This window comes from Lissotriton vulgaris, chromosome 12 (genome assembly GCF_964263255.1).
Source record: "Lissotriton vulgaris chromosome 12, aLisVul1.2, whole genome shotgun sequence".
Taxonomy (NCBI): domain Eukaryota; kingdom Metazoa; phylum Chordata; class Amphibia; order Caudata; family Salamandridae; genus Lissotriton; species Lissotriton vulgaris.
The window spans coordinates 107,333,349-107,346,522 of NC_141700.1; the positions used below are offsets into that span (position 1 = coordinate 107,333,349).

General features: G+C 45.2%; 1 protein-coding gene across 4 annotated transcripts in view; it reads left to right on the forward strand.

The window, feature by feature from the left end:
* FDPS (farnesyl diphosphate synthase) overlaps positions 1-11,882 on the forward strand; it is a 169,022-nt gene extending 157,140 nt beyond the window's left edge. For all 4 annotated transcript variants that reach the window (XM_086947406.1, XM_086947405.1, XM_086947404.1 and 1 more), the window contains one exon: positions 11,156-11,882. In XM_086947406.1, coding sequence (XP_086803532.1) covers positions 11,156-11,356 — 201 coding nt within the window. In that variant the 3' untranslated portion in view covers positions 11,357-11,882. The remainder of the gene's footprint in view (positions 1-11,155) is intronic.
* The last annotated feature ends 1,292 nt before the right edge of the window (positions 11,883-13,174 follow it).

Here is a 13,174-nt window from a genome sequence, read left to right on the forward strand (position 1 = left end):
TTGTCCCTTTGTCTCTCATTTGCTGCCTCTTCTATCTTTCTCTGGGAAACAGTCTGATGATAAAATAGATATTACGCGCCCCGAAACTGAGAGCCGGTGCCCAACACTTGCAACCACCGGCACCAATTAAGCCCTGACGCAGCATCCTTCGAGAACTGCAGCATAAACAGCCACCCAGGCAATTCCTCGCCGTTTACATAAAGCTGTGGTTGTCGGTACTGTGCATTTCGGCGTGTTTTGCAATCGGACCGGATAGGACAGGCTCAATTTCACTGGAAATAAACACGAAAACCCATCCTCCCCAAGCACCGAGGTGACCCGCAGCAGAAAAAATGATTGTTCAGCTCTATAATTAAGGCCCTGGGGAGATCAAGTTTGAGGCTCAAGACTAATGCCCGGATAAAGAACAGCAATAATCTTGCAATCAGGCACAGTGTTACTCATGCCCAAAGCTGGACAGTGATGTCCAACTGTGAGGAGGAACAGAACTCAGTACACCTCGCACTCTTCCTGTCTGTACTCTGTAGCCAAATCATGTGACCTAAATTACCTTCTTTGCCTCTTTTTCTACCTAGCGCATATTGCATAAATATTTTTTAGGTCTCGCAGAGAGACCTAATGCCGCCGATCCAGAAATCTAACTTTTATGATCCGGATTTGTAGAAGTGCACGGGCTCGTGACCGCGCTTCTATCCCCCTGCCTTGCTCTTCAAAGGCTCCCCTTACCATTTGCTCCTGCCTCCCCGCCCACTGGTTCATTCACACTTCACGGCCGCAGGCCGTGACTCGCATCTCGCCCACTGGTTCACACTTCACGGCCCCAGGCAGTGACTCGCATTTCTACTCCCCCCTGGTCTCACATCAAAGGCAGCAGCCTCCCACAGGCTCCCGCCCCCCCTCCCCGAACATCCTCTTTGGCTCCTTAACTTCTGCCCTCTTCCCCCCCCCTCCCTGTTCCTTTTCGTGTTCTTCAATGGTTTCTCTTGTTTTCTTGCTTCCTGCACTTTTCTCTTATCTTTCCTCTTCCTGCTCACCCACCACAACAATGCCGAGAGCTTGTTAGAACACGTAGGCTATCAAGCTGTTTACGTTTCTCTGGATGGCGTCTGTTTCCCTTGTAAATTGTCGTCAGAGATTTCGGGTGCCAGCAGCTCCTCCTTTGAAACATAGGTTCACTTGTAAACCTCTCATGGATCCTTGATCAGTTTATCTTGGACCCACAGCTAAAGGCTTTCCATTTTGGCGCGCAATTGCTCAACAGCTAGCCTCCTTACAGCTAGCTGCATTTAAATTGCCTGCCGCCCAAACTTCTTTATGGGAATATGCCGTACAGTAATCGCCGCTCTCCCATAGCATTTACCCAAACAAATACGACAAGGCTTCATCATATTTAAGATGGAAACTGGCTCATTCAGCCCATTGGAAGTATGACGGAGCATGTCTACAAACATAAAACATGTTGCCGCGGTGGCCTGCTTTGGTGTTAATCCCCCCCCCCCCTCTCCATCCCTCCACCCCACCCCCGCATTTGAAACTCTGAAAATACTAGCTACGTTTATTTTTGGCGCGCAATTGCTCAACAGCTAGCCTCCTTACAGCTAGCTCCATTTAAATTGCCTGCCGCCCAAACTTCTTTTTGGGAATATCCCGTACAGTAATCGCCGCTCTCCCGTAGCATTTACCCAAACAAATACGACAAGGCTTCATCATATTTAAGGTGGAAACTGGCTCATTCAGCCCATTGGAAGTATGACGGAGCGTGTCTACAAACATAAAACGTGTGTACACCCCCCTCCTCTCCATCCCTCCACCCCACCCCCCGCATTTGAAACTCTGAAAATACTAGCTACGTTTATTTGCATCTTCTGGAGAGAAACTTTCATCCTAACTGCCTGCAACCTTGAGTAGAATTGTAACATGGAACCTTGAACGCTCCACCCTCTCTCACCCTTGTGAATTCATTTCGCATTTAATGTTTTCCAGAACTCTTGGCAGGCAGCATCCATTTACTCTCCCTGGTGATACATTCAGTTTGTGTAAGGTGAGCATTGTCGTAGAATATCTATCGTGAAAAGAACAGTTGATGGACAGAATGCAGGACAGTGTCATACATTCACCCCAGTACAGAGATCTGGGCATAAATCCATCTTTTTAGGTCTCGGCCTAACCAGGCAGCCCACCCCCTCCCTCTCCAGCGCGCGCCCCATTCTCTCTGTTGCCACACGCATTAGTAGGCAGCCCACCCCCCTCCCTCTCCATAACAACAATTGGTTCAAATATGCTCTCTCAATGTTTCAAGCTTTATTACAAATGTCACAAAAAGATGTTAATATTTTACTTCTGTTCTTGGATTTTCGTCACAATAAAATACACTGAACATAATCTTCACAAAAGTCATTTACAAAGGTTTAAGCTATTGCCATTATAAATTACAATAACTTTCATTTAAGTATTAATTATTTAAAAAAAATTAAAAGCCATTGTTATTTGTAATATCAATACATCTAAGTCACGTAAATACAACACATATTGCAGTACAAATGCTATAGGTGTCACATTTGCGAAAGTTATAACTACTGGCATTGTAAATGACAAAGCTATTAATTTCGCTATTTTCAAAACCCAACACATTAATAAAAAAATTGTCATTTACAAGACCAATAGCTCAAACTTTCCTAATGCGAGACCTATTGCATTCCAAATGCTTGTTTTCATAGTGGTGTATGTTCTTATTATTGTTATGTGGCAATTAGATAGCGTATAATTTGTCATTAGTGTGGTATTACAGCATTGTTCGCTTTCTGGGCCGAGGTTCGTTTCGTATAACAGTCTGAATACGTTCCTGGAGATGTGCTGTCACTGTCAGCAGGGTAAGTGGCTCAGTTAGTCTAAGTTCTTCATAATCATTGGCCTGGTAATGCTGACTGGGTCAGTAACCAGTGTTACCAGCCCTGTCAGAATTACAAGGTCCACTACGCAGTGGAGCACTCTGGAGGGAAATGAAATTTACCTGGTATTTTTTTCTTATGACATCGTTTTTGCACTTTTCTTAAAGCGGACATTATTTCATAGGCATTTTTCCACAAAGTAACTTAAACAGCAGCTGATTTGAGAGCAGCGAAATAATTTACCACAGCCTGGTCAATGAAATCCGATTTTTTTTTTTTTTTTATTCCAACACGAGAGACTTCTCTATTTAACGTCCAAAGTATTGATTTTTAGTTTATCAATAGTCACACCCATTGTATAAATTGAACAGCACTGTCCTGGAGGACTTTTTTTATACACTATAGACGTGCTTCGCACACACTCGCGCGCACACACGCACCCGCCCACACCCCCGCCAGTGCACGCTTCCACCAGACACACCGCCCCCTCCCCCGTCAGTGCACGCTTCCACCAGGCACACACACACCTCCAGCCATCAGTGCACAATTTCTGCAGGCAATTACACCACCAGCCATCGGTGCACACATCAATTGTTAACGCATCCACAATTAACTATTGTAGCAATCGCAGTATGGTGCACTTTACTTTTAAACATGTTCATCTAAAGCGCAGCATGCCACCACTGCTACAAAAATAAATACACATTTTTTTGGCCTACAATTTATAGACTTTTGTTGCAATTGGTGTTGCAATAATTAGCAAAGCCAATAGCTCAAACGTAATCAATGCGAGACCTATTGTATTTTCAATGCTTGTTATTTTGAAGGTTTAGTCTACCAGACAGTCCAAGCTGTCTTTCTAGAGAAAAGACCTATTGTCAGCTTACAGTAGGCTAGAGCCCACCCCTTGCGTACCATTGGTTAGGTTTATTGTCACTCTCATTTGCCTAATTTTTAAGTGTTCGCTTGTGTGGGATTTAATACCTCTGCTTGTCTTTGTCCCTCCCTTGGATCATGGCCTCATGTGTCCTTTCACTGCTTACGTTTCCAGCACAGTGTTGTTTCTTTTTGGTTACGCGCTCCATGAGTGGATGGATTTTTCATGGGTTTCTCATGTATTTCTGTACCACCCGCCCATACCGCTCCATGCTGCTGCATGTATATTGTGCTTCTCTCCTGCCCTTTGTCGCTTGCGTGCTTCTCCCTTGTGTGATCGCATATGCTCCTAGTTGCTGCTCGCCTCCCTGCCTTTCTTTTTGGAGGCCATGCAGCAAAATGCTGCTGGTCTGGCCACACTGCCTTTAAAAGGCTTTTGACATGTGTATATTACCGATCCATCTTGGATCGGTAAATAAAATGTCTGAGTCATTCGTTGTTTTATTTTTATGATCATTAAAGCTTTTAGCCAGGCTGCATTAAAACGCCTGGCAGCTTTTCCTTAATCACATTGCCTCCGAAGGGCTTATTTCATTGCACCATTTGATAAGAACTGCAAAGATTTCACTTGCCTGTGTTGCAGCATTATACAAGTATAGGGATAATGACACTGCCAGTTCACTTAAGGAACACCACTGCTTGCTGAAGATATCTGTTTCTTGGAGCCTATTTTTACAGTTCATACATAGAATCTGGCTCTCCTCTGAATAACTAAATTCCCTTCCCCATTTTCTTGAATCATTCTAAACCAAAGTGAGCTTGGTCATTACAACTGTAGCCAGAAGATAATTAATACATACTGTAATCCCTTACTCTATACACCCTGACACAAATCTGATATTTAAGGTCTTCCCAACACTATTCTTTAGTATACAAGCATCTAAACACCCTGGCTCGTGCAGTGACCGACGATCGTGAGATGAGGCAGAAAATGTGCGCAAGATTAGATTAGCATGTCTAAGGGGATGCCTTGATGGTTATCCTCACAATATTGTTTGTATTAAAGATTTAGGGTTCAGGCAGATGTCCTCCACAGGTGATGTAAAGCAAGTGAATGCATTCCTCGTGTGAGGTCTGTTGGAACCCTGGGGCAGTCCCAGGTTACTGATTGCTTAAGTTCTGTAGCCATCGGGTTCATTTAGGGTCTTGACTTTCAGGGTAGGGAGGGTGACCATTCAGAGCTTAATTTACATCATTCTGAGGTGCTTAGAGGCTTGGAACGGGCGAAATACAACAGCATTTTGCCCTTTCCTTTTCTGTGTGCAAGTACTGGCGCTGATCCAAAGGGCCAAAAAATGATTTTCCCTTCGAATATCACCAGTGCACTAGAAGAGCCAGCCCAACTCCAGAGGTGGCCAATACAAATAAAAAGTAGGGGTGAGGGGGCATTAAAAATAAAAAAATACGACTTGCCTGATGCTGTCTGTTGCCTCGCCCCTGGGTGGTCCTCTGCTCCCAGCAGCCTCTGGGGCACATCAAACTCCCCCATCCAATCCAGATGATGCTATCATGCTATGCCTAGCAAGAGAACAGAGTAGGGATTGGCCTGAGTGGGCTGGTTTGATGCTCGCTCAGGCAGTCTGTGCTGTTTCTCCCCCCTCCCCCCCCCCCCCCCCCCCCAGCTGTGAAATACAGCTGGGTTGGAGAAACCCAAGTGCACATGTTTGTTTGGCCGGTCTAAGACTGCTGGCCAAACAGACATGCACACTTTTAGCAGTTCATACCACCCCTCCTCCCAGTGTCAATCAGGATGGCCCGGCCTTGAATCTCCATGCCGGGCATAGCAAGGAAAAATTAAAATGTTTTATCATTTTAGTTTTCCTTATTCACTGCTCAGAAAGCAGTGGGTCGGCACTCCTCTGCCTTATAGAGGAGTCACCGCTGCCCAACTCTTGGGGGGAAACATAGTATTTTATTTACAAGAAAGGACAGTCCAGGTTGAAGTGACTTCTCTGAAAATGCAGAGTAAAGTTTTAAAGTCCGATAGGAGAACACCAGTGCTAAACCAACATCTAGAGGCACCATGAGGCCGTATTGTTGGTGCTAAAAACAGACTACAATGCCACATGCATCTTGGTGGTAGCAAGTAAAAAAAGGGTTTGCACAAGATTATAAAATCTATTCCCTCAAACATCACAGTAGGCCTCGCACAGTGTTGCAAACACCTTTGCTTCTGAAGTACTTTTCCTCATTTTCCATGTTCATTCCTAACTATGAAACTAGTTGTCTGTGACACTGCCTGTCTGCCAAAAAAAAGCACATGGGTGATGGCTGCATTTACACCAATGACTCAGTTCTCCAAGGCAGAGAAAGAATCGAGATTTCCAACCTACCTGAACTGTTCCCGGCACCAATCCTCACAGACTGGCATTGATAGTATGCCCAGATGTCTTGGGGTGCTGAATTCCTCCTTCCAGCAAAACATAGCACCAAAGCCTTAAAGCATACTAAAATCTTTCAAAAAACTGGCAGTGGGCGGCATAATCCAGCCCGCTATCATCTGACCTCCAGTTCCCTGATCTGCAACATGATCATCAAAGGTGCGGTCCAGGAATAGCTTCATTTCTCATGGTGTCTTGCAATATTCTTCCAACCTTCATATTATAAGAACCTACAAATGCACCCTAAATTTGCCAAAGTTCATCTGCTGGTGGTTGAAGCATCAGTTGAGCCTGAATGGTCCTGAAAATGGCTCGGGTAGAGAGAAATGTTCCTTTCAGTGGACGACTTACCTCCGTGCGTGCCACACACCTGTAAGAACCCTTAGTACTTTGATCAAGACATTTCCATTCAACAGCGAATTACTGCACTTGTTAAGACGGCGACCCTTTAGGACCGTAGAGTCGGGAGGATCCTTCATTTAGTGCAGATGCACTAATAGATTTAATCGCACCCCGAGGACGTATTGAAACCTAAAGAATCCAAAAACCAGTCACCTAGACTGTCTGATCCTGAATAAAGCTGATGAGCTTCATCTGACCCTGAAGAATGCTTCTGATTGCAAGAGGCAGAAAAGGAACAATTCATAGTGCCATGCAAAGTGACATCTTTTGAGAGCAAGATTTCAACACCACTGCAGAAAATAGCACCCCACTGCATGCACCCTCTGTAAGAACTTGGAATGCGCCTGTACAAGACTTCTCAGCCTGACCAAAACCAAGAATCATGGAGGTAAAACTGTCTGATTTGAAATGACTTGAATCCCTGTTTGAAAGTCTGCCTGTAGTCTGCTTACCTCGGACCTTCATGAAACTATACCGTACAATTAGGCCTTCGACCAGGCCAAACTCTAATCATTATTCCAGTTACCCCTCTCTCTTTCTCAAAGCACCATCACTTGATGAGAGCGCTGCGTAGAGAATTCACCTTTAGAGCTAATATGGAGATAATATAAGTGCTATGAGTTAGTGCTACAAAGTGGTCTTTGGCAACCTGTCTGTGCGTCCTGAGATCAATTGGAATAATAAGTGCAGTCTGCAGTGCGCTGAAAAGTCATGGAGAGATGTGCATAAGAATTTACCCTTTTGAGGGCAACTCTACTAGAGGTTTGTGTCGAGGGGAAGGCTATGAAGCGGAACGTGAGGTAACTGCGAAAGCTGGTGTATGTTGGGACCTGGGTGCTTTAAATGTTATGTTATGTTATGTTATGTTATGTTATATTGATTTATTATGCGCACAGATACCCCAGCCAAGGGGCGTCCCGGCGCAGAGACAAGGTAGAACATAACACAACAGGAAACTAAAAACATGAAAGCAGCTAAAACAGGAAAGTTTTTAAAGCCCTCCGGAAAGTCAAGAGGTCCTCCATCAGACGAATTTCAACAGGAAGGGAGTTCCATGCTGACGCGGCCTTTACACTAAACGAGCGGCCACCCATGCGACTAAGCCTAAATCTGGGGACCACCGCAAGGGCCAAACCCTGGGAACGGAGGGTGCGGGTGGGAACATAAAAGGAAAGACAGCTGGATAGGATTTCCGGGCCAATACCTCTCAGAATCTTAAAAGCGAGACACAAGACCTTAAAAAGGATGCGCTTCCTGACAGGGAGCCAATGTAGGGTACGAAGGACAGTTGCCACCGAGCTGAATCTGGGCAGGCCGACAATCGCCCTCGCCGCAGCATTCTGAACCCGCTGCAGACGGGTTAGCTCGGCCTGGTTAGCCCCAGCCAGAAGAGAGCTGGCATAATCCAGGCGGGAGATGATAGTTGCCTGGATCACCAGCTGCCTGGTCGGGGCATCAAAGAACTTGAGAACAGGTCTCAAGCCCCTTAGGAGACCGAAACAACAGGCCGCAGTTTTTTTAGTATGCCCTACAAAGGAGAGGCCCGCATCCAGCCAGACCCCCAGGTTTTTCACCTCAGATACCGGGGTCGGAGTGGGTCCCAGCTCAGAGGGCCACCATTGGTCACCCCACAGCTCCACTCCCTTACCGACAACCATCACCTCCGTTTTTGTGGCATTTAGCTGAAGGCAGTTGCCTGTCAACCAGCTAGCCACCGCCTTCAGTCCAGACTGAAACCTGGGGGCCTCAGTCTCCGCATCCCCGCTGAGAGTAACCGCCAGCTGTGTGTCGTCGGCATATGAGACCAAAGTTAGGCCCCACTGCCTAGCGACATCAGCCAGCGGTCTCACGTAAAGATTGAACAACGTGGGACTCAGCGAGGACCCTTGCGGAACCCCCATGGCCAGCGGTTGGAAATTGGACTTGAAGGGAGGGATGGCAACACAGAAGGAGCGGTTATCTAGAAAGGAGTGGAACCATTGCAACACCTGACCGCCAATGCCAGTCTCCTCAAGCCGATGCAGGAGGATGTTGTGGTCTACCGTGTCAAAGGCGGCGCTAAGGTCTAACAATATAAGCGCCGCCGTTTGACCAGCATCCAACCTTGCACGGAGATGTTCCACCATCACAAGTAACGCGGAGCAAGCATAATAGGAGCAAGCATACGTAAATAAAAGAATGATTACAAGATTAATGTGAAGGAGACCGACTTTGTGGTGTGAGCGTTTGCACACATCTGTGCACACGAAGATGTAAGAATGGGTATGTAGGTTTACAAGAGGAGTGAATAGAGCGAAGACAAATCTGAGTATATTACTGTCGAAGAAGCTGCTGTACCTCAGTTCCCCCTCAGGCTAACATGAACGTGTTTGTCCAAGCACCCAAGGAGCAGACGTCCACTGGAGACATTTCAGGGACCATTGGAAACCGCTGCCTTTGTTTCTGTTGTTGGTGATGTTATTTAGGACAGCACTCAACATTGGGGTTGTGAGTTGGAAGTCAATGCTCTTTTGAACAGAACTATAACAATAGTTGCCACCACGCAAAGGAATCATTTTATTCGGCTCAGAGTTTCACTCCAAGTGGTTATATCTTCAGTCAGTTGGATAGTGTTCAGATGAGTTGCAAGGAGGATTGTTGTCCAGAGTTTCACGACAAAGCCTCTTAAATATTCCACAGTGGCTGTCTTTTCAACTTTTAGGGTTTTTGTGCTGATACACTGACCAGCATCAACATGGAGAATCAGTCCAATACTTTCTAGGTTGATGAGTGCACAAATCCCAAGCATCCCACCATTGCTTTTAGACACATCCGTGAGATTCCAGCTATTCCTGCACCTGATCTGCTTACTAAGTTCGACAGTAATGTGGTGGTTGTTGGAAGCCATCTCTTGCATCTTTCCTGAAGAGCTTTCAGGCTGTTAATCCTATAGAAGCTTCTGTCTTGCAAACCCACCCTATGCCTGCAGACCAAGTGCTCCTTGCATTGTAAGCCCATAAAGTGAAGGTGATCCATTGGTAGGATAAGGGATTCCAGAAGATTCTACCCATGTATTTTTTTGGGTCTAGTACTGAAGACTAACTACGATCAGGCCCGAGCACTGAATGATGGATAGTCTCTTGCACATAAAGTTAGATTATTTATAAGGGAATTGCTTACTTTTCAGCCAACGTGGCCCGTCTCTGGAACTCCCTACCTCCTGAGCTGCGAAAGGCCCAATCAGAAACAAGCTTTAGGAGACAGCTTAAGTCGTGGCTGTTCTCGGAGCCTCTCTAAGCTGCCGACTCCCAGCTAGCTTTCTTGCCATGCCCTCACAGCGCCGGGACGCCTCCTAGTTGAGGCAGCTGTTCGCGCTTTATAAATACAAGTATTATTATTACTTCCTGTAAGGGTAACAACCTATTCAACAAGAGGCAAATCTGCCACAGCCACACTGCAGTTGAATCCAAAGCAATAGGACTACAAAGCCTTCCTTTGTACAATTTCCCCCATGGCCTCCAGCCTCACAAACGTGGACATCAGATGTGGTGTGGAGTAATTTGTGTACTGAGCGAAGCGCCACATATGCGAAAGTGTTTTATAATCCATTCAAAGCATGCTCATGCATGTAAGATCTACTGCTACAGAACGAAAAGTTACTTGCCATGAAATATAGTTCTCTAAGATTGGCATATTTCATAGACTCTCATGCAATGTTTCCATCTCATCACTAAGACTCATGCCTGTAAAGCTGCGTTTCATGGATATAGAGTTGAAGATGGTTTCTGAGGACAGGCTCAAGACCTATTCACAGATTCGCTGTGCCTCGTGCAGAAAAGGATTTTCATGTTGTGTTGATTTGACCATGCATTGAAATGTATCCATGATTCCAAGAGCGATGTTATTTATCTAACCAAGTGATGCAAGGATTTCTTGAATTAATCTCCACCATTGGCGATTGCCAAGGCCGTAATGTAGTTCATAGTCTTATGTACTCTGTACCATACTAGACCGGTACCAGCCATATGCAAATTTAGTCTTGGTCCTGATCTAATAGGAGCAGTCCAGCCAGAACCGCCAGACCAGGTTCCTTTTCAGAAGGGAACCCCAGCCAATCCAAACCTGTTTTTACCTTATTGGTGGTAGTTAGGCCTCACTGATGAACTGGTTTTGATCTACTTAATTCTCAAGGGTACTTGTGTTCCTTTCTGCAGGGCACCTGGCCTTGTGGTTCAGGCTAGACTGATACTGTTGTAGCAGCACCATAACTAATTTTCAAAGGGCTGGTCTGTCTAGAATGGCACAGTGAGTGGAAAATGATGGAATACAGCCTAAAGTGATCGCCAGTGACTGAGATGCATCAAGCATTCCTTCAATCAGTTTGTTACAACAAAATAATCCAATCATGTAATACTATAAAGATAGTGGTGGGGACCTCTAATTACAGTTAAGTAAAAAAAAATGTAAATCATAAACCGAAGAGTACAAAAATAAAAAATATCCACATTTGTTGTGAGATGACTGAGAGATGAGACTTGATGCCCAACTTTTACATTTTGTTCTTAATAGGAAAACTATGGCCGCGACGATGCTGAGAAAATATCAAGGGTGAAGCAGTTATATGATGACCTGGATATGCGGGCTGTGTACCTGGCGTATGAGGAGCAGAGTTACAGCAACCTTCAGCAGCTTATTGAGACTCACGCCAAGAACTTGTCCAAGAACATCTTCCGGAGTCTGGCTGCCTTGATCTACAAGCGTCAGAAGTAAGCCTGGTGGCTTTGGACCCTAACCTCATCTGAACTGATGCTGGTCCATTGCTGTGCTACAAGAGCCCTACCCGCTAACCAAGCAGAAACTAGATAGTAAAATGGAAGGGGCGCTGCTTGGGCATGTCCTATCATGATGGCATGGATGCTCGGAGACTAGTGACAGCAGAGAACTTTACCTGCATATTGTTTGGAAGCTGGAAGAGTGACTTTTCCAGTTGTTGAATGTGTTTTCATGGATCCTCAGAGCTTTGAACTGTAAACTAGGTCAGTGGATGTTCTGAAGTGAAAGCAAGAACTAGTGTTCCCACTGCATCCTATGTGTTAAGGAGCGTCAACGTGTGCTGCCACCATCTGGAAACGGATGGGTCAGTGTTACCCACGGCATCTAGTACTCATCGTTGCAGTCTCTACCCATTTACACTCTGTCGCAGGTTTAAATCCCCTCAATTTAAATGTTGTCTGAGGATCAACTGTTATTTTAAGGTGAAACTTTGTAGTATTAAAAAAAGTTATGTTTTTTTTAATTGTGTGTACCAGCTGCTTCTGTTTTCTGTAGCGGGAGCTCGGTTTGAGCAAGATCGTTGGTCCCACCTGTCTGTCCTCTGTTAAAACTTGTGTGAACTTCGAGGGTGTACAAATCGTGAGGACTCTACATCTGAGTGCCCAGAAAATGTGTTGAGTATGGGGTAGTTTGTCGATGGTTAAGCTTAGGATAAAGCCTGTTGAGGAAATACTTACATTTTGCCTATAGCAAGTTACTTCTAGAGGGAAAAACTGTGAACGTAAAGTGGAGTAGATATGCTTAAATACACGACAGCTTGCAGAACTTGTGCCCCCACATCTTAATATCTCTTTGAGGAAAAGTCGGCATTTAAACACGATGCTGGGAAACATATTATTAATGGAAATGGATGTAAATTTATAGAGCGCGAATTGCTGCCCGGGGGCGTCCAAGCGCTAGAAAATAACAAGGGCGACCTCCTAGAGTGGCTAGCTAGGAATTAGTAGGGAAGGTTGAAAAGGAATGTTTTTAACTGCTTGCGGAATGAAGAGAAGTTGGGGTTGGCTCGAAGATGCAGGGGGAGGGCATTCCAGGTCTTCGATGCATTGTAGGCGAACGTCCTGCTGCCAGACCTGGTCTTTTTTTATTCTTGGGGGCATAGCCATGAAGGTCTGGCTAGAGTGGAGGTTTCAATAATTTCTTCCACAGTGGGGTTGATATTTTTCATGTGAGCCTGATTGAGCGGCCTGGGTCAAAAAATTGCTCCCTTGCCCTCCTAAATCTAAAATCAACTATTTGCTTCTTTTGTTGATGTTTCCTTGTCCACCAGTGCATAAAGAACCGATCACTATTTATTTTTATCTCCATAAAGCTTGTTCTTTAATCGTTGTGCAAATGTTCTACTTTCTGGGTCTGCACAAGCATTGACTCTGCTGTGTTCTCTTCATTGGTCCTTTGTGCTTTTATGAGTTGAGACAGAGGCACCGCAAGAACTCTGGGTGTTCGCAAAATTCTTATTTTACCTGAATGCCTTACACCATTGCTGAATAGACCTTGGAGAACGGAGCTTCTAAAGGATTAGTTAAATTGGTGCAATGAGACAAAATCTCAGTGCAGAAACCTGCTCTTAGCCCTGTTGAAAATGTCCTTGCTCTTCGCTGCCTTCTAAATGTGGGCCACTGGCTGACACTGAATAGTGGAGTCCGTTTTACGCTCAGTTGGTAAGATGGCTTTGTTGTTTACAGGAAAAAGTAAGGTGAATCCTTTTACTGTAGCTCAAAAAAGCATACTTTGCCTATACACTAAAAAAGTGCT